Here is a 21,301-nt window from a genome sequence, read left to right as displayed (position 1 = left end):
TATTATTATTATTATTATTATTATTATTATTAGAACATTTCCTGTCACCTAACAAGTCACATGGTGACTGTTCTCCACCGTGGAAATTTCTGGCGCGTGTGCCTGCCGCTGCTCAACCTCGCTATCTGGCTACGTAGCTAACCATTTGCAATCTGGCTAGCTACCTAGCTAGCTATCCATTTGCTATCCATTATCTGTCTTGCTGCCTATATTGGCTATCTAGCTAGCTGTTAGCTATCTATCTGGCTGGCTAGCTATTAGCTATATATTAGCTAGCTTTCTATGTATTTGAGTTACTTCCGGGTTGAGTGAGTGTGGCTGCCGCTGCTCAACCTAGCTATCAGACTATCTAGCTAGCTATTTGCTATCCTGCTAGCTATCTAGATCTATTTGCTATCATCTGTCTAGCTGGCTGTATATTGGCCATCTAGCTAGCTATTAGCTATCTCTCTGGCTAGCTAGCTATTAGCTATATATTAGCTATCCAAATGGATTTCGATGTATTTGATTTACTTCCGGGTTGAGTGAATGCTGGCGCGTGTGGCTGCCGCTGCTCACCCACAGAAAAACTTATCCTGTGACTGTAAAGTGACCTTGAGAGTTTTGAAAGGCGCTTAGAAATGAAATGGATTATTATTATTATTATTATTATTATTATTAATTATTATTATTATTATTATTACATTTCCTGTCACCTAACAAGTCACATGGTACCGTAAACAGGAAGTGACGTTTTAAGCCAGAATGTTTCTTTTTGAAAGGAACAACAAAACAAAACAGCTGAGTCACAGCGTGTTTGCGTTTGCTGACGCAGCTGCGCGCGCACACACACACACACACACACACACACACATACACAAGGCAGCGTGACAACAAAGGTCAGAGGTCAGCGCACTAACACAAATGTTAACCGGACAAAAGCGCCATCTTTCCAGAATCCCGTCCTTCCATAAATGCAGGCAGGCGGCTCCCTCTTTGGTTTAGTCCGCCATGCCTCTGCCTCGACGCCGCTCTTCGTTTCTGGGCCAGTCCGCGTCCTCGTCGTCGTCATCCGAGCGCCCGAGCGTCCGGTTGGCGCCCGGCGGGGTCCCCTGCCGGGGCGTCTTCGTCGGCGCGGCGCCCCCCGTGGCCCTCGGATCCGGATTAGGGACCCGCGTGTCTCGAAGAGCTTTGGGCATCAGTAGCATCTTCCTGCAGGGCACCAGGAGTACGGCGACGCCCGTGTTGCCCCGGGCGGGCGAGCGGGCGGGTCAGGGCGGGCCGGGGGGCGGTCTCAACAGCTGCTTGATGGAGTACCGGGACAAAGTCCAAGCGCTGGAAGAACTGAATCAGCAGCTGGAGGAACAAATCCGTTTGAGTCTGGACCGCAAAGCGTCTTGCGCCGGAGCGTGGGGGCCGCTAAGGGGCCAGTGGGAGGATGTCTACAGGCAGGTGAGGGGAAGAAGGGGGGGGGGGCGGGGGTGGGATGGACAGCGGACAGATAAGTCCAGCGTGGACCTCGATTTCACCGATTGACTTCCATGTGATATCACTTGATGACGGTGACCCCTGTGGAGATAATAATAATAATAATAATAATAAATACATTTGATTTCTAAGCATCTTTCAAAGCTCTCAAGGTCACTTTACAGTCACAGGATAAGTTTTTCTGTGGGTGAGCAGCGGCAGCCACACGCGCCAGCGTTCACTCAACCTGGAATAACTCAGATATAGAAAGTTAGCTAGCTAGCTAACAGATAGCTAATAGCTAGCTAGCTAGCCAGTCAGATAGCTAATACAGTATTTGACCTTTAGAATCAGAATCATATTTATTGGCCAACTATGTAGCTTTCTATCTATTTGTGTTACTTCCGGGTTGAGTCTATCTAGCTGACGAGCTAACTATCAATTAGCTATAATAATAATAATCATAATAATCATAATACATTTGATTTCTAAGCTCCTTTCAAAACTCTCAAGGTCACTTTACAGTCACGGGCTTAAGTTTTTCTGTGGGTGAGCAGCGGCAGCCACACGCACCAGCGTTCACTCAACCTGGAATGACTCAGAGATAGAAAGTTAGCTTGCTAGCTAACAGATAGCTAATAGCTAGCTAGCTAGCCAGTCAGATAGCTAATACAGCATTTGATCTTTAGAATCAGAATCATATTTATTGGCCAACTATGTAGCTTTCTATCTATTTGTGTTACTTCCGGGTTGAGTCTATCTAGCTGACGAGCTAACTATCAATTATCGATAATAATAATCATAATAATAATAATACATTTGATTTCTAAGCTCCTTTCAAAACTCTCAAGGTCACTTTACAGTCACGGGCTTAAGTTTTTCTGTGGGTGAGCAGCGGCAGCCAGACGCGCCAGTGTTCAGTCAACCCGGAAGTAACTCAAAAAGATGGAAAGCTAGCTAGCTATCTAATAGATAGCAAGTTAGATAGCGAGTTAGATAACTAGCGAGCTAAATAGCTAGCTAGCTAATAGATAGATAGCTATATAGCTATAGCAATCCGTTAAATGGCAAAACATCATTGATAAGATTGACCATCATTGATAAGATTGGCCAGTGCTTTATCGGCACCCAAGCAAAAAATGAACAAATTCGGGAATGGCGCTCTACGTCATATTTTCAATTCCCGAATAAATTCGTGAATGGCCTTGAATGAGTTAAAAGATGTTTTCCTCGAAAATATGAGCATGAGTGACTGACAGTAGCGTTTCCATGGCGATGTATGTAACCAGGTCAGCGAGGCCATCCTGGACAACGCTCGACTGACGCTGCAGACAGAAAACGTGCAGGCCAACGCAGAGGATTTTAAAGAAAGGTCAGAGGTCAATTGCGGCCATCGATGGTGGCTCAAGTGGGCGGAGTCAGGCGGCCGATTCGTCGTCACGTGTGCGTTTCTGCCGCAGGTTTGAAAGCGAGCGACCATTCCGGAAAGCGGCGGAAGATGAGATGGCGTCGCTCTACAAAGTCTTGGAGGATGCCGGCCTGACTCGGGCGGAGCTGGAAGAGCAGATGGACGCCATGAGGGCCGAACTGCAACAACTGGAGCGGCAGCACGAGCAGGTCAGAGGTCGTTTCGGAATAACCGAGGCTTGACTGTAAAAACTTTATTTAACAATACGGATGCATCGGTCTCAATGAGAGGCGACACCAGGAAGTGACGTATAAGGAAGCGCAGGGGAGTTAAGTGGTGCATTCAGGTGCACTCAGTTTGGTCGAGAACCCTTTTTTGGTTGTAAACAGAAGCATAAAAAATAAAAAAAATGGATAAAAAACTGAATTGGTCATGAACCCAGACGTTCAAAAACCGAGGTTTGACTGTAAAAACTTTATTTAACAATATGGATGCATCGGTCACAATGACAGGCGACACCAGGAAGTGACATATAAGGAAGCGCAGGGGAGTTAAGTGGTGCATTCAGGTGCGCTCAGTTTGGTCGAGAACCCTTTTTTGGTTGTAAACCAAGGCATAAAAAAAAGCTAAATTGTTGGTCAAAAACCAAATCGGTCCAGAATCGAGACGTTCAAAAACACTGGTTTGACTGTAATAACTTTATTTAACAATGAGAGGCGACACCAGGAAATGACGTATAAGGAAGCGGAGGGGAGTTAAGTGGTGCATTCAGGTGCGCTCAGTTTGTTCAAAAACCGAGATTTGACCGTATTTCCATGCGCATCACCAACATCCTGGTTCCCGATTCCGTCCCCAATTCGTCACCCCACCCACAACAGGACGTGCGTCTCCTCTACACTCAAATGTCCGGACGGGAATTGGATCAACCGGACGCTCCTATTGAAACCAGCTTGGACCAGATCTTGGCCTACATCCGGAACCATTGGGAGAAAGTGACGGAGAAGAACCGAGCCGAGACGGACAGCTACCAGGAATGCAAGGTGACCCGGACGGAACACCCAGTTTTGCACGGGTAGGTTCTTCATGTATGTTCCTGGCGTAGGAATCCAAGTGCCTAAGTCGACTTAGTCCAGAAGAAGAACAGATGGAGGCCTTGAAGGTCCAGTGCTCCGACGCAGGCTGTAAGATCCAAAGCCTCCAGGCTGAAACGGAATCCATCCGAGCTTTGGTGAGATCCATGAGTCGAGCCCTTCGGCTAGTTATCACTCGTCCCTCATGTTGAATCGGGTCTCCTTGTAGAAACGTGGTCTGGAGAACTCATTGGGGGATGCCCGGCACTGGCACGATATGGAGCTTCAGAATCTCGGTTCGGTGGTGTCCAAGCTTGAGGCGGAACTGGCGGACGTTCGCGGCGAGATGGAGCAACAGCGAAGGGACTACGACAATCTGGTCGGTAACAAGCAACACCTGGAGCAGGAGATCCGACTGTACCACGGGATTTTGGACGGAGAGGAACGACGCTTCCAGCCTGCGGAGTGAGTGGCTGAAGGTCACCTCAGTCAATGATCCGTCAGGTTGGACTGATTGACAAATGTGTCTCTAGGTGTCCCGGTCCGCAAAGGGATCGAGGCGGACCGTCCAAGACTCCTGGAGATCAAAGACCTTCAATGGAGTGTATAACCAAGGAGCCTGAAGATCCCAGTAAGCCTAGCGGTCATTAAAAATGAGGCTATTCAGAATTTGACTTCCTGTTGGTCCATGAGACAATAAAAGTCTTGGTTTTCATCCAAGGTGCTAAATGCTAATCATGAATTATGGATTTTGTTTACCGCGTGAAACACTGAAGTTCACGACGAGTCCCAATAAAGTGATTCCCCAGCGACTTTTGACCTATCGCGGGGGGTTCTAGTCCCCATTTACCATGAAAACGGGGATTAGTGTATATTAACATGGTTGAAATATTACAATAAAGCATTTTTTTCAAGTAAAACGAATGCTATCACGTCACCATTGTTGCTAATTATTATTTTTTTTAGATTGTGGCGCTAACGAAAATATGAGGCGCCACCGTTCACCGATCGCGGCGGGGTTCTGGTCCCCATTTACCATGATAAACGGGGATTAGTGTATATTGATTAACATGGTTGAAATATTACAATTAAGCATTTTTTTCAAGTAAAACGAATGCTATCATGTCACCATTGTTGCTAATTATGATTTTTTTTTTTAGATTGTGACGCTAACGAAAATACGAGGCACCACCGTTCACCTATCGCGGCGGGGTTCTGGTCCCCATTTACCATAATAAACGGGGATATGTGTATCTTGATTAACATGGTTGAAATATTACAATTAAGCATTTTTTTTCAAGTAAAGCGAATGCTATCACGTCACCATTGTTGCTAATTATTATTTTTTTTAGATTGTGACGATAACGAGAATATGAGGCACCATGAAGCAACTTCATTTAATTTTCCACTTTCACCAACTTTGCTCCACCATCACATTTTTCGCACATTGTTTAAATTGGGACTTATGAGGACGCAGGTCAAATTCCAGGCTTGTTTCCAAAATAAAAGCCTTCTCGGATGGCACCAAAGTGCTTTTATATTGAAGCAGATGCGCCATTTCCTGTCCCGGCCAACAGGAAGCGGCGAGCGCGGCGGGACCCCGGTCGCCGGATCGCGGCGCTCGCCGCCGGTCGGAACGCCCACGGGCACAATGCTAATCGTTAGCGACGGTCGCCTAGGTGACCGCGCCGCTCGGCCTCGCCGGGGCTTACCTGGCCCCCCCCCCTCACCCGACAGCTGCGACGGGGTGCAACGGGTCCGTTTAGGCGGGCTGCAGCGGGACGCAACCGACGCCCACGCCGCCCTCGTGGCAGGCCATCGGGGACATAAAGGTCCATCGACCCGTGTCGGGGTTGAACATCTCCACCGATCCCAGGTTGGTTTGTCCGTCGTATCCGCCCACGGCATAAAGGCGTCCCGACGCCGCCACCAGGGACACTCGACTGCGTCGCGTGTTCATGGCCACCAGGTGGCTCCACTGCCCCGAAGCTGAGCTGAAGACCTCGGCGCCACTCAGGAACCCGGAACCGTCGTAGCCGCCCACGGCGTACGAGTGGCTGCCCAGCGACGCCGCCCCGTGACGGCAACGTTTGTTTGACATGGGCGAGGAAACGTGCCAGCGGTTCGTGTGATGATTGTAATATTCCACCTACGGGTTTGCACGCAGATTGACGCTACGTCACCGATGTCGACAAAGAGAAGAAGAAGAAAGACCAGGATGTGACGGACCGTGTTGAATATCTGGAGACCGTCGTGTCCTCCGGATACGAAGATGCGTCCGTCGAAGACGGTGACGCCGGCGGCGCTGCGACTGGCGCTCATCTCCGTCACCAGAGACCACCTAGGACATAGGTGTCAAAGTCAAGGCCCGGGGGACAAATCTGGCCCGACGCGACATTTTCTTCGACCCGCGATAGCAAATCAAGCGTGTCAAGTGCCAAAATGCTCGCGAAAGTCTGAACCAAAATTGCAAATTGTCCCACGTAAACCACAATAAGTCATTTTTCTTGACTTCAGAGTTGAAAACAAGCTTTTCATTACATGGGCCTTCACTCAACCCGGAGGTAACTCGGATAGAAGGCTAGCTAGCTAATAGATAGCTAACAGATAGCTAGCTAGGCCTTCACTCAACCCCGAAGTAACTCAGATAGAAAGCTAGCTTGCTAAAAGACATCTAATAAATACCTAAATAACTCGGATGGAAAGTAAGCTAGCTAATAGATGGCTAGCATTTAGCTAGCTAGGCCTTCACTCAACCCGGAAGTAAGTCGGACAGAAAGCTAGCTAGCTAAGAGACAGCTAATAGATAGCTAAGTAACTCGGATAGAAAGCAAGCTAGCTAATAGATGGATAACACAAAGCTAGCTAGGCCTTCACTCAACCCGGAAGTAACTGGGAGAGAAAGCTAGCTAGCTAATAGATAGCATACAGATTTATTTTTTTTTGCGCCTGTTTCTGTGTGACCTGGTTCCGAGTGGTTCGCGGACCAGTACAGGGCTGCGGACTAGTGGTTGGGGACCTTACTAACCCCTAACTCTACTAACTCTACTAACCCTGCTAACCCTACTAACCCTACTAACCCGACTAACCCTGCTAACCCTACTAACCCGAACCCTACTAACCCTGACGTGAACCCTACTCACCCTAGCCCAAACACTACTAACCCTAACTCTACTAACCCTAATTCTACTAACCCTAACCCTACTAACCCTAACCTTAGTAACCCTAACAACCCTAACCCTAGTAGCTACTAACCCTACTAACTACTAACCTTAACCCGAACCCTACTAACCCTGACCCGAACCATACTAACCCTAACCCAAACACTACTAACCCCAACCCTACTAACCATAATTCTACAAACCCTAACCCTACTAACTTTAACCCTAACCCTACTAACCCTAACCTTAGTAACCCTAACAACCCTAACCCTAGTAGCTACTAACCCTACTAACTACTAACCTTAACCCGAACCCTACTAACCCTGACCCGAACCATACTAACCCTAACACTACTAACCCCAACCCGAACCCTACTAACCATAATTCTACTAACCCTAACCCTACTAACTTTAACCCTAAGCCTACTAACCCTAACCTTAGTAACCCTAACAACCCTAACCCTACTAACCCAGACCGTACTAACCCAAACGCTACAAACCAAAACTCTACTTACTAACCCTACTAACCCTAACCCGACCAGCTTGTTACCTGTCAGTGTGCGGCGAGTAGCACTCGACAGAGTTGAGAGACGATTTTCCATCATAGCCGCCGCAGACGTAGATGTGTCCGTCAATCACAACCGTTCCCATGGCGCTGAGGAACACCGCGAGAACGCTCGATCACATCAAGGCACCAATCAATAAGCGCCGATCGAATGTCCCGATCGCCAAGCCGACCTGCGTTGGCTGTTCATGCTGGACACTCTGGTCCAAGCGTCCGTCTCGGGGTTGTACACCTCGACGGTGCTGAGTCGCGACTGCCCGTCGTAGCCTCCGATGGCGTAGAGGAGTCCGTTGACCACGGCCACGCCCACCCGGCTACGGGCCGTCCTCATTGGTTGGCAGCGTTCCCAGAAGTTCCCCATAGGATTGAACACTTCCACCACGTTCAGAGAGTCGCCTGTGGGAGGGAGTCATGGGGAGTCACGGGGGGTGGGGTTAGTCCCAGGACCATTCGGACGGTGTGTCCAAAGTCCCGCCCCCTTCACACCGGAGCTGTTGAGTCCTCCCACGGCGTAGATGAGCGCCATGATGGATGTGCAGCACCTCTGACGCGTCTTGAAGGCGGGAAGGTGTGGGCGGCGCTCTAGCATGAGATGGAAGTCTTTGGCCTCATCCAGGAGGTCTCTAAGGGGGACGGGACGGCGAACGGTAACGATCGGAACCCGACCCGACGCCGGTTTAAACCGAGGCAAGAAAACAGCTTCCGACCGGCATTTGTGGCAGCAGCGCACGAGTTCTTCCTGCTGGACTCGCTCCGTCAGGAACTGAGGACGACAGAGCGGTAACCGGATCTTGGACAGCAGTTCCGGTAGCAAAGATTCCCGGTTGACACGATCGTGATGGACCCAAGACAACGCCGCCTCAAAAACCTGGTGGGGAAAGACGGACGAGGGTTGGACATGTCTTCAATGCTGCCCATGCCGTCCCTGAAACACTCTTGACGGAGGACGGGACTCAAGACACAGCAGGATATGTCCAAAGACGGGAAACGTGGAACGCAAACACACCAAGCCAGCGTTTTGTTTATAGCTGTATAGCTATCTGTTGGCTATCTATTAGCTATCTACGAGTTGGCTAGCTAGCTTTCTCTCTATTTAGCTTTCTATTGGATATAAGGATATCTTGGTGGCTGGCAATCTGGCTAGTTATCTATTAGCTATATAGCTATCTGGGTGGCTGGCTCTCTAGGTAGCTATCTACTAGCTATATAGCGATCTGGGTGGCTGGCTATCGAGGGAGCTATCTGTTGGCTATCTATTCGTAATCTACTGACTGGCTAGCTAGCTTTCTATCTATTTGATTTACTTCCGAGTTGAGTGAACGTTTAGTGTATTATTAATAAAAATAATACATTACATCTCTTAGCGCCTTTCAAAACTCTCAAGGTCACTTTACAATCACAGGATAAGTTTTTCTGTGGGTGAGCAGCGGCAACCACACGTGCCAGCGTTCACACAACCCGGAAGTAACTCAGATAGAAAGTTAGCTAGCTAATAGCTAGCTAACAGGGGGCAGCATTTGCCTTTTGTCCATGTTCGCGCTTTGTTACAGCTTCAGCTGTTTTTAAAGCGCCATATAAATCAAAAATTGTATTTTGGACATCTGCCCCCATTTCAAGCTCAGATAACTCCAGAGCCATATAACTTAGGAATTAACTATTTTTTTTCTTCCGAAACAAGAGACTCTAAGGTTTCTTACGCTGAATTGAATGTTTATGTAGTCCTAAAACTTAATCTTCTGTGGGTCCTGGAATTTGAGTGACAATGACAAAAACCCTGGCACCGGAGTGGACACATTTTTGCACATCATCTGGCAGTGAACGAGTTAAGGACAGAACAGGATGTGTAAAAGAAACAAGAGGCAAAAAGGAATGACAGACCTGCTCCTCAGTTTTCACATTAAGTTCATCGCAAGCGACGAGCTCCAGCAGTTCTTCGGTCCCCAGGGTGAGGAACTCCTCCGACAAGGACACGTCCACAAAGTGCCGATGCAGGAAGTTGTTAGCCGAGTCGTAAAGCGTAGCGCACATCATGGTCTCCGCAAACTGACGCACCCCCAAACAGTTCTTCGGATGCAACCTGAGGAACAAAATGGAACGCCCAACTCAATGGAACGGGAACGTGTCAAAGGTCAAGTGACGGATATCACCTGTCTCGCAGGAAGGAGCAACAAGCATCTTTGACGTTTTGGAGCTGCAGGAAGCTGGAGCCGATTAGGAGGGCTTGAACGTTCTGCTGGTCGATGGCCACGTGGCCGCTGTAGGCGAAGTTGATCAGGGCTTCCAGAGCACTGAATACACACACACACACACACACACACACACACACACACACACACACACACACACACACCTTGTTGAAAGCAATCTTAGGCTAAGTATACATTTAATTGATATTTTTTTTATTTTACATATTCAAAATATATCTATCTATCTATTGGCTAGCTGGCTATCTCGCTAGCTATCCATTTGCTATCTAGCTAGCTATTTGAGTTATTCCGAGTTGACTGAGCGCTGGCGCAAGTGGCTGCCGCTGCTCACCTACAGAAAATATTGTACCGTGACTGTAAAGTGACCTTGAGAGTTTTGAAATGCGCTTAGAAATGAAATTTTATTATTATTATATTTATTATTATTATTATTATTATTGTGTAATGATGAGCATTTTATGTTAGTTCCGTGTTGAGTGAACGCTGGCGCGTGTGGCTGCCGCTGCTCATCCACAGGATATTTTTGCTGTGTCCTTGAGAGTTTGGAAAGGCACTTATAAACAAAATGTATTATTATTATTATTATTATTATTACTACTACTACTATTATTACTACTAGTACTACTACTATTATTACTACTAGTACTACTACTACTACTATTAATACTATTATTACGACTATTATTACTGCTACAACTACTATTACTACTATTATTACGACTATTATTACGACTACTATTACTACTACTACTATTCCTACTACTATTACTATGAGTACTACTACTACTACTACTACTACTACTACTACTACTACTACTACTACTACTGTTATTATTATTATTATTATTATTATTATTATTATTATTATTACTATGATGATGATGATGATGATGATGATGATGATGATGATGATGATGTGGTGGACTATCAAGCGGTGTCAGATCCGTTTTGCAGTACCTGGGGTCCATTCCTTGCATGAGTATCTCGTCTTGTTTACACTCCACCATATCGTTGGTGAACATGGCATGAAAGTACGGGATGGAGGCCGCCAACACGATACGATGGGCGCTGAATTTGTGCTCGCCAGCCTGTGAAATAAATTCATCCATCGCAATAAAGTCCATTTTGTCAACATTATTTACCGTTGTTTCCGGAACTATAAACCAATACTTTTTGTCACAAGCTTTCAAACTTATTTTTTTGTTTACCAGGCCTGTTAGCGAGTGCTAACGTATTTCTTTCATGTCTCAGTGACTCGGTATATTTTTGTACCCAGACCGGTTAGCAAATGCTAACGTGTTGCTGCTGTGTGACTGCCGTGTCTCAGTGACTTTTATCGACTTGTTTTTTGTAACCAGATCTGTTAGCGAATGCTAACATGTCGCTGCTGTGTGACTGCCGTGTCTCAGCGACTTCTACCGGCTTTTTTTTTGCTAACCAGACCTATTAGCGAGTGCTAACGTGTTGCTGCTGTGTGACTGCTGTGTCTCAGTGACTTTTACTGTCCTGTTTTTTTTTAACCAGCCCTGTTAGGGTTGTGTTAGTACCGTAATGCTTGTTGTGTTGCTGCCACATAAGAGGCACAAAGTTAAGGTACATAATTAAAACTTTTTCAGCGCACCGCATTTCTTTATAAACATGCGGCTTATAGACAGGTGCGGTTCATGTATGTACAAAATGTTTTTTCCTTTAAAAAATGTACTGGGTGAAACGTATAATCAAGTGTGTTCTATAGTCCGGAAATTACGATACGTCAATGAAATAACACAGTGCTCAATCGTGTCACACTTGGGTCAATACAAAATATTAATCAAGCATGTTGTCATTTTAATGACATTTTCCTGTACTTGTTGATAATGGCGGCACCACACTCAACATTTTGACAGGTTAGTATTGATAAAACTGTATTGTTGACAGACGCCCCACAACTCAATTTGACAACCAAGAGAGTTCAGTCACTCTTAGAGAACCAACGGTGTCAAACACCCAACTGACAACACGCTACTTTCATTGACAGCGGGTCAAAGGTCAGTTAGCGTCCATATAGAACATTTAATCGTAATGTGTCGTCCCGGCCGTAAGTAAGCCGTTCTTAATTCCAGTTAGCATGAGCTCAGCACTAAATGCTAGGCTAAACTAGCATGCGGGCTACTTTACGGCTTGCCGTGCGAAAACGTTTCGGTTGTACCTTGAGCGTGACGTCACAGAGTTTCCCCTGACGTCGTATCTCCTCCATGACGACATAACCTCTACCCGGCAGGTCATGCACTGAAAAATGGACTAAATCTTCGAGCTCCTCGGAAACCACCTCTCCCATCGTCAGCGTCGCGCTAACTGCGAGCCTGGAGAACCTTCGAGCCGCCGTAGCACACCGGAAACACTTTCGCTTGCCCTTCAAACAAAAAGCGTAATCACGTCAATCGTTGTCAAGGGAGACTCGCAATGTTAGCTTCATTAGCAAAAAAAAAAACAAACAAACAAACATACATGACCCCTCAAATTGTGCTCATTTTCTTTGTTTTAATATAAAACCAAAAGAAACATTTACAAAATGTCCGTGGGCAGTCTTTGAGGCTCAACCAGTTTTTAGTAGTCACGTGTGAGCCCAGCTGTGTGATTTCCAAGAAAGGTCACAACGGTGAGCGCATTCAAGATGGCTGATCGATATCAACAATGGTCCACTTCCTGTTTTCTTTAAGGTACAGCCTGAAAAAAAAAGATTGGCTTGACCTCTTCGTGGCTGTTTCTCTGCTTATTTAAAGGACAACCGACATCCCTTTTTTGTTTGCTAACTGACATCAGAAAAACATTTTATAGCCTCTAAAATACGCAAAACACGCAGTATGATATTTTTATTCAAATGCAAAACACCAATAAAAATGACTTAAAGTGTCTAAAATCTGCAAAACCGGAAGTGGCCAGTTTCAGAAGGTCCCGCCCCCTTGTTTGTGGCGTCACGCCAAGACGCCTTGCCTTGCTCGAGAATCAAAACAATGGCTTCAGATTCGGAGAAGATGCCTTCTTGTTACGAATATGATTCAAATAGTTCCGAAGAGGAAAGCATACATGTTTGCAATCGATTAAATAATTTATTCCGTGCCATTTTGAGGTATCTGAGGGGGGAAATGTAGCACCAAAAAAAGGCAGAAAATGGCGACAAAGCTCCTTGTAAGGAATTAGCCCGTTTCCACAGGCTGATTAGTTTCTTACACAGAGCTTTGTCGCCCTCTTCTGCCTCTTTTTGGTACAACACGAAGTTTTCAGACCAAACAAGTACAGCAAAAAGCATTGACTTGATGGAAGGACTGCTTCAATGTGTCCTTTTTTCCGCGTTCCTTCAGTGACGTCACGTACGGACTCGTCACCAACTCAAAAACAAGACTTCCGGAATATTCAGCGGCAGTCTTAAAAGGTAAAATATAGCGATATGCGGTGGAATCTTTGTAAAATACGCTCATTAGAAGTCATTTGAAGCCATTTTACAAATTATGGACACAACTTGTCCGGCGACGTCGGTTGTCCTTTAAGTCCCAATTCCATTTTCAAACCCAAACGGGACCTTACGGTGGCTCGTGGCGGCACTCGAGGCATCTTTGCTGATGATTACCGGCTTGTTTTTTTTTTGTAACCAGAGCAGTTAGCGAGTGCTAACGTATTTCTTCCGTGTCTCGGCGACTTGGTATGTTTTTCTAACCAGACAGACCCTGTTAGCGAGTGCTAACGTGTAACATCTCAAAATGGACTGTTGTTGACCGCAAATGGTCGCCAATGGCAATTGTTACCGACGATAGTTCGCCACTGCTGATGGGTTACCGCTAGCTAGCTAGCTAGCTAGCTAGCTAGCTAGCATCGACGCTCGTAAGTGCACCCTTGACTTGACGTCCATCCTGACCGCTGGCTTCTACGCCGACAGGTCATTGTTTTCAAAGCGCTCTTGTTCGTAGGCCTCGGCTGACACCTTGCGCCCGCCGAACCAGCGGCGGTCTAAAGCCCGAACCGCTCGGTTCATCTCGGCCGTGTGGTTGAATTCGACGAAGATCTTAATGATGACGTCGGCATCGGCGTCCTCTCCCTGACGTTCCTGGTAGATGACCACTCGCTTGACCTGTCCGAACTTGCCGCATTCCTCCGTCACCTCACCCTCCAGCTGGTCGTCAATGTCATCCAGGCCGACCATGTTTCTCAGGACCATTACGCGCGACTGAGGGGCAGAAAAAAACACAAAAAGTACATGAAGATTACAGTTACAGTTCAAGTACAAACATTGCAGTTTCAAGAGATATTTGAATGTACACTCAAGAGTAATTCGATGTAGTTTTGGAGCAAAACTAACAAAGTAGTGTCAAAAAAAGCCCAAAAATAGTCACCGAGTGCTCTCAAAATCAATATACAGTGATAACTCAGCTTACAAACTTAATTGGTTCCTAGAAAGTGTGTGTAAGGCAAAAAGTTCATCTGCCAAACATTAATTTCCCATATGAAACCATTAAAATGACGATAATCCGTTCCCAGGTGCCCATAAAACATAATTTCTATGAAATAAGCCTTAAAACTACACAAAATATACCTTATTTTATGTATAATAAATGTGCTATTATATTGTAACGAAAGAAATAAACTGTACGGTATAATAAAGTGGTTTTATTGACCTTTGTGATGGTCGTTGCCTCTTGATGATATCCGAGTGAAGTTGCTGTGCTTTCTCGGCAATAATACCCTCACTCACACTGTCCCCTGCTAGTTGCTTTTCATTAATCCAAATCAATGGAAGTTTTTCAACCTCTTCTTTTGCCTAAAACAGTTGCTTAGACAACACAGAAACACTCTTAGCCACACGTAGCAATGGTCGACTTAGCATACTGGTACTGGGACGCTAATTCACACAAACGCACACCCCGTTGGTGTTTTTGATGATCTACTTCTTCTGTTCGACCGTCATTTTCTTTTGTGTCCGATTCGGCTCAACATTTGCCTGTGGTGGGGTTTTTTTTTTGGCCCCATAATAGCAAAAGTACTCCACTCCATAACAAACCACGTCTGCACTCAAAGGAAGGGATGAAGAAAACTAGCCACTGCGGCGTTGTGTGATTTGGTTCGTCCGCCGAAAACTAGTTCATGTACCAAGATTATATTCTCGCGAATTTTAATGTTCGTAAAGCGAAAAGTTCGTGAGCTAAAGCGTTCGTAAGCTGAAGTATCAGTGTATATAGACATATATTTTTGCTTACTTTGTGATTGCGGACAATCTTGTTGACATCATGGAGTCCGTCAGTGGCTTTATTGGCATCCAAGTGGGCTCCTTGGTGATGCTCTTCATCCATCCTCAGGGCAGGGGGCGTGGCCAGGACGGGATTGACCAGAGACACTTGAGGCAGGCCTGCTCGGGCTGGGGTCACGCCTGAAAATGTGACATCACGTTTTGGAACCCGGGAGGCGGGGTGATGCAGTGGTGGTGGGCGGGGTCCCACCTGTAATGACGCCCGGAGCTTGAGCCGCCATGACGCCTTGCGGAAGACCAGCCAGCGCTCTTAATACGGACGCGCTCATTGGATCCTGAATGCAGCAGCATAGCACATAGAAGCCAATTATTCTTACTATTTTTATAATAATAATAATAATAAATTTAATTTATAAGCGCCTTTCAAAACTCTCAAGGTCACTTTACAGTCACAGGATAAGTTTTTCTGTGGGTGAGCAGCGGCAGCCACATGCGCCAGCGTTCACTCGACCCGGAAGTAACTCAAATAGATAGAAAACGAGCCAGCTAGGTAATAGCTAGTAGTCATGTCAATCGCAAAATCATTATGATTGTTATGGATGGATGCATGGCTTGAGGAGCCCGCCATGAAAAGAAAGGAGCGTATGTGGAATTGTCGCGGCTTGGAATTGAAGCGGATTTACGCGAGATGTGAGACAATCTCTTTTCGTCAATGGATGGTACAGCTTGGTGTTTGCTTTCAACATTTAGCTTGTGGCAGACGTGCACATTCCACCATGACGTCCCAGATCCACTGGTGAAAAGGAGGCTTCGGTCTTCTACTCTTTCATCTACAACTGCTTCATTCATGCAGAAATTGCTTAAAAATTAAATGACTGTCTGTGTAAAATAATAATGTGTTGTCACATTATTTTTTTTATTTTGTTGTTTTGACTTCAAGATGGCACCGCGTGAGTGGCTGCCTTTACAGCAGCTCCTGTATTTTGTTTTTCTACGTCTTCCTTTCCTTTCATTACTTTGCTTCTGTGTAATGTAAATTTATCAGGCTAATCCAATCGAAGATCGACTCTTATCTCCTTTTGTAAAAAAAAATTCCAGCGAGCAAGACAGCTAATAGCTAGCTAGCTAGATAGCCACCCAGACAGAAAGACAACAGATAGCTAATAGCAAATAAATAGCAACTAGTTAGTTAGGGTTCATTATTCACTCAACCCGCAATAACTCAAATAGATAGAAAGCGAGCCAGCTAGCTATTAGCTAGCTTGATAACTTATTATATCAAAACGTTCCAGCCTTAACAGCTGATGACATCATCAGGACTCACCTGGGCAGTGAAATTGGCAGCCGTAGCCAAGCCCCCGGAGGCATTGATGAGCGGCACGGGGGGCGTGACGGCTTTGCCGACGCGCAAATATTGGCCGCCCAGGTCGAAAAGATTCATGGAGGCCACCGCGTCAACGGCTGCCTGGGGTTTGTCGTATTCTGGAATCAAACCCAAAAAGGCGTCAGTGGCAGGAAGTGCTTTACGACGGCGAGGCGAGGCACGGTGTAGCCTCACCGATGTAGCCGTAGCTTTTGTGGCGTCCCGTGGTGGGCTCTCGAGCTAACATACACAACTTGATCTTCCCAAAGGCTTCAAAAACACTTCGGATGTCACCGTCCGATAGGTCGCGATGAATGGACGCCACGTAGATCCTGTTGAAGGCGCGCGCTTCCTCCGCTAGCTGCTCGATGATAGGTAGAGCCTGTCCGATGTTACTTGGCCGGCCCACCTGTTCAAAATGTCGATTGTTTGACACCGGCGGTGGTCGACGGCGGTGACAAAAGTTGACCTCAAGCTAACCTTAATGTTTCGCCCTCCCAGGACGACGGAGTTCATTTGGTCCAGAGCTAGCTGAGCCGCTTCCGGCGTTTCGTATTCCACAAACGCAAAACCCTGAAGACAAAAAAAAAAAAAATAACAAATTATAACAAATAAAAAAATCTATTTCTTGGGAAACTTTACCATTTGATAACTACAACACGCTTAATAATAATAAAAATAACAATAATAATAATAATAGTAGTAGTAGTAGTAATAGTAGTAGTAGTAATACTAATAGTAGTAGTCGTAGTAATAATAGTAGTCGTAGTTGTAATAATAGTAGTAGTAGTAGTAGTAATAATAGTAGGAGTAGTAGTAATAATAATAGTAGTAGTCGTAGTAATAATAGTAGTAGTAGTAGTAATAATAGTAGTAGTAGTAATAATAATAATAATAATAATAATAATAATAATAATAATATTAATAATAATAGTAGTAGTAGTAGTAATAATAACAGTAGTAGTAATAATAATAGTAGTAATAATAATAATAATAATAATAATAATAATAATAATAATAATAGTAGAAGTAGTAGTAGTATATAATAATAATACTAATAATAATAATAGTAGTAGTAGTAGTAGTAATAATAACAGTAGTAGTAATAATAATAGTAGTCGTAATAATAATAATAGTAGTAGTAGTAGTAGTAGTAATAATAGTAGTAATAATAATAATAATAATAATAATAATAATAATAATAATAGTAGTAGTAGTAGTAATAATAGTAGTAGTAGTAGTAGTAGTAATAATAATAATAATAATAATAATAATAATAATAATAATAATAGTAGGAGTACTAATAATACTACTACTACTACTACTACTACTAATAATAATAATAATAATAATAGTAGAAGTACTAGTAATACTACTACTACTACTACTAATAATAATAATAATAACAGCCCATTTCATTTCTAACCTCCTTTCAAAACTCTCAAAAAAAGGTCACTTTACAGTCACAGGATCAGTTTTTCTGTGGGTGAGCAGCGGCAGCCACATGCGCCAGCGTTCACTCAACCCGGAATAACTCAAATAGACAGAAAGTTAGCCAGCTAGCTAATAGATAACTAATAGATAGCTAGCTCGCTAGCTAATAGATAGCAAATATCTATTTAGATAGGAAGCCACCTAGATAGCTAGCTTGGTAGCAAGTTAGATAGCTAGCTAGATGGCTAAATAGCCAGCTAGATAACAAAATAGCTAGCTAGCCGGGTAGCCATGACCTCTGACCTTATGCTTCATGGTAACAGAGTCCCAGGACATGTCGATGCTTTTGATGGGTCCGAAGGGGATGAAGGCCTGCCTGATGGTGTCTTCGCCGAGCTCGTAGTAGATGGAGCCAACGTAGACGCGGCACATGATGGCCAAGGCGCGTTGGCGTTGAGCCGCCACCTCAACAGGAAGTCACCATCACATTAGCTTGCATCGCCAAAATAAGACCTTCACACTTTTCTTGGAGAAAATTATGACTTACTGACTGAAGAGGAGAAAGTTCGCCTAACCCCACTGACAAAGACGCCATCTGAAACATATTTGCGCACACAAACAAACACAATCATGAACACAAAGGTCCAACGCAGAAAAATTAATGTTCATAAAGTTACAAATTGAATGGGTATACACAATGGAGCACAGAGAATCTGGGGTCAATCTGAGGTCAACAGACACAGCCTGTTAACTATCTAACCCAAGGCGGAAAGGAGTACAGTGATACCTCAGCTTACGAACTTAATTGGTTCCCGGAAAGTGTGTGTAAGGCAAAAAGTTCATCTGCCAAACATTTATTTCCCATAGGAAACCATTAATATGAGAATAATCCGTTCCCAGGTCCCCACAAAACATAATGTTCTACTAAATAAGCCTTAAAACTACACAAAATAGACCTTATTTTATGTCTCATAAATGTGCTGTTGTATTGTATTTAAATAAAAAAACAGTACAGTAAAATAAAGTCATTTTATTTACCTTTGTGATGGTCGTTAATGTAGTTGCCTCTTGATGATATCCAAATGAAGTTGCCATGCTTTCTCGGCGATAATACCCTCACTCACAATGTCCCCTGCTAGCTGCATTTCGTTAATCCAAATAAACAGAGGTTTTTCAACCTCTTCTATTGCCTGAGACCGTTGCTTAGAGAACACAGAAACCCCCTTAGCCACAAGTAGCAATGGTCAACTTAGCATACTGGTACTGGGACGCTAAGTCACACAAACGCACACCTCGTTTGTGCTTTTCGATGATTTCTTTTGTGTCTTCTTTGGTTTAACACAAGCCAGTGGTGGGGTCTTTTTCAGTTCCATCATAACAAAAGTACTACACTCGATAACAAACCACGTCTGCACTCAAAGAAAATTGTTGTGGAAAACTAGTCCGGCAACCACCGTGGCGCTGTTCGGCCGTGTGGTTTGGTCTGCTTCCGCCGAAAACTAGTCCGCCCGCCAGCCATTGTGGCGCTCCGTGTGTTCCCCGAAAACTAGTCCGTATGCCAAGATTATATTCTCTCGAATTTAACGTTCATAAGGCGAAAAGTTCATTCGCTAAAGCATTCGTAAACCGAGATCTCACTGTATTTGGTACACTCCTGCACAAGATATCATTAGCCAGGTTACAAACCTATCCGTTCATAGAAAGGCCACTCGTTAAAATGTCTACATTCTGTTGGTTTATGGATGTTGGTGCTTGTACCAGGGGTGTCCATGAGACGTCCGAAATCATCTAGCTTGACTCAATTGTCATGACCGAGAGGGTGTGTGCGTAATGTCAACGTGACATTACGCCTTTCTAGCTCACGTTGCTGCTGTGAAACATAAATTTCTCCACTGCGAGACTAATAAAGGCAAATCCAATCCATTACGCATCCGTGTACCTGCAGTCCACTGAGCTGCTGCTGTTGCTGCTGTTGAGCCATCGTCTGTCTGGCCAGAACATTCCGGATGCTCTGCTCCATTGCATATTTTTTGGCCTGATGAGGAAAACAGCCAATCAGATGACAGATCAAGCAATTCATTGGCATCTAATCAATCAACAAGTTGCTCTCTCGTAAAGAGTATTTGATGGGCTTTACCTTTTGCAGCGCCTCCTGTTGTTCGAGGGTGAGCGGCGGCAGGCCGAGTCTCGTCGTGGTTGTCGTCGTCGTCGCCGTCGCGTTGCCTTGTCCGTTCTCCATGACAAGCATACGCAGTGGCATCACAGCGGTCGCTGGATTTGCCTTCCTCCGTTATACCCTTGACGACGCCATTCGAGTGATTTCAAGCAACACTTTCAACTTTTTTCGCATCAATATTTTGACTTTTATCTAACGTGACTTTAACGTAACTTTGGGGGATGCTGCAAGTCCGAATTTGTCATCAGGTGTTATAATCATTGTCTCGATAGAAACAGTCGAACGTGTTTTTCAGTTTCTTGAGCTGAAAATTGTATTAATGTTGACGATGGGATGGCAGGCAACATCCACGACACACACACACAAAACATACACACGAACACAGAAAGGCTCAGTTAGCATTAGCTTAGCATGCCTCCGTCGAAGGAACAATGCCCAGAATGAGAGCGTTTCACGTTCCTACCGCAAACGCGGCAAGCGCCTTTCACTCGAGCTCCAATCCGGTTCTTTATCTGTGTGTCTCGGTTCCGAATGTTCAGTTCGGTTCACTGTTTATATGTTGGCCAAATAAATGTAAGCATCCAAGTGTCACTCGTGTGACTGAGCAGCTTTGGGTAATGCTGACGTCACTTCCGCTATCCGTGTTTTCTCAATTAGATTTCCGAAGCTTTTAAAAATAACGAAAGAAAACTCGCTCGCTTATTTGATATTTATGTCGAGATTTTATAAAAAAAAAAGAACGCATATTTCTTTGGATATAAAACGAGAAATATTTGTTGATATTTTGTCTACTTTTTTGTCGTCATGAACAGGAAGTGCTATTTCATTGATAATGTACTATTCTACAAGCGTCGTGTATTGTAATTTTCAGTCGTCAAACTTGTATTTCATCATAATTTTCTTTTTTTTTTACTTTTACATTTTACTTTGCGTAAAAGCTCGTTTTATATGTCAATTGTAACATACAGTGGACACTTTTTTCAGGGTTTAAGGTACAGCAAGTTGAGGCCCGCGGGCCAAATCTGGCCCGCCACATCATTTTATTCAGCCCATTAAAGCAAATCAAACTTGTGAAATTCTATGATGCTCACTAAAGTCCCAACCAAATTTTCAAATTGTCCTATATTAACCACAATAACAGTCATTATTTTTGACTTCAAATTGGAAAACTGTATTTTATCATGCGGTCTTAACGCCAGTCATAAAATCAATCTTGTGTTCTTCCATATCACGGTTTGGTGGACAAAATCCGAT

General features: G+C 44.6%; 3 protein-coding genes across 5 annotated transcripts; 1 reads left to right on the top strand and 2 right to left on the bottom strand.

Moving 5' to 3' along the window:
* The first annotated feature begins 870 nt into the window (after window positions 1-870).
* Window positions 871-4,861, top strand: bfsp2 (beaded filament structural protein 2, phakinin). Its single transcript, XM_089009223.1, has 7 exons — window positions 871-1,431; window positions 2,736-2,818; window positions 2,907-3,063; window positions 3,733-3,894; window positions 3,957-4,082; window positions 4,154-4,389; window positions 4,458-4,861. The coding sequence occupies exons 1-7, from the start codon at window positions 991-993 to the stop codon at window positions 4,573-4,575; spliced, it is 1,323 nt and encodes a 440-aa protein (XP_088865349.1). The 5' UTR covers window positions 871-990; the 3' UTR covers window positions 4,576-4,861.
* A 448-nt stretch (window positions 4,862-5,309) lies between these two features.
* Window positions 5,310-12,206, bottom strand: klhl18 (kelch-like family member 18). Its single transcript, XM_089009220.1, has 10 exons — window positions 12,045-12,206; window positions 10,814-10,944; window positions 9,797-9,937; window positions 9,528-9,726; window positions 8,357-8,517; window positions 8,136-8,272; window positions 7,823-8,045; window positions 7,635-7,739; window positions 6,154-6,265; window positions 5,310-6,073 (listed from the first exon to the last, which is right to left on the bottom strand). Exons 1-10 carry the CDS (start codon window positions 12,171-12,173, stop codon window positions 5,687-5,689), a joined length of 1,725 nt encoding a protein of 574 aa, XP_088865346.1. The 5' UTR covers window positions 12,174-12,206; the 3' UTR covers window positions 5,310-5,686.
* Window positions 12,207-12,925: 719 nt separating this feature from the next.
* Window positions 12,926-20,654, bottom strand: puf60a (poly-U binding splicing factor a). 3 transcript variants are annotated; one of them, XM_089008900.1, is made up of 11 exons: window positions 20,511-20,654; window positions 20,009-20,351; window positions 19,811-19,906; window positions 18,419-18,466; window positions 18,175-18,336; window positions 16,918-17,010; window positions 16,633-16,846; window positions 16,399-16,556; window positions 15,325-15,409; window positions 15,085-15,254; window positions 12,926-14,057 (listed from the first exon to the last, which is right to left on the bottom strand). In XM_089008900.1, exons 2-11 carry the CDS (start codon window positions 20,129-20,131, stop codon window positions 13,758-13,760), a joined length of 1,449 nt encoding a protein of 482 aa, XP_088865026.1. In that variant the 5' UTR covers window positions 20,132-20,351; window positions 20,511-20,654; the 3' UTR covers window positions 12,926-13,757. The 3 variants fall into 3 exon arrangements, with proteins under 3 accessions (XP_088865026.1, XP_088865028.1, XP_088865027.1); XM_089008902.1 differs by having other exon boundaries at window positions 20,009-20,168; XM_089008901.1 differs by having other exon boundaries at window positions 20,009-20,654.
* Window positions 20,655-21,301: the final 647 nt, after the last annotated feature.

The sequence above is a fragment of the Hippocampus bargibanti genome, linkage group LG11 (genome assembly GCF_051943395.1).
Source record: "Hippocampus bargibanti isolate YZ-2025 linkage group LG11, ASM5194339v1, whole genome shotgun sequence".
Classification (NCBI taxonomy): Eukaryota; Metazoa; Chordata; class Actinopteri; order Syngnathiformes; family Syngnathidae; genus Hippocampus; species Hippocampus bargibanti.
This window is presented reverse-complemented; position numbering and strand designations above follow the sequence as displayed.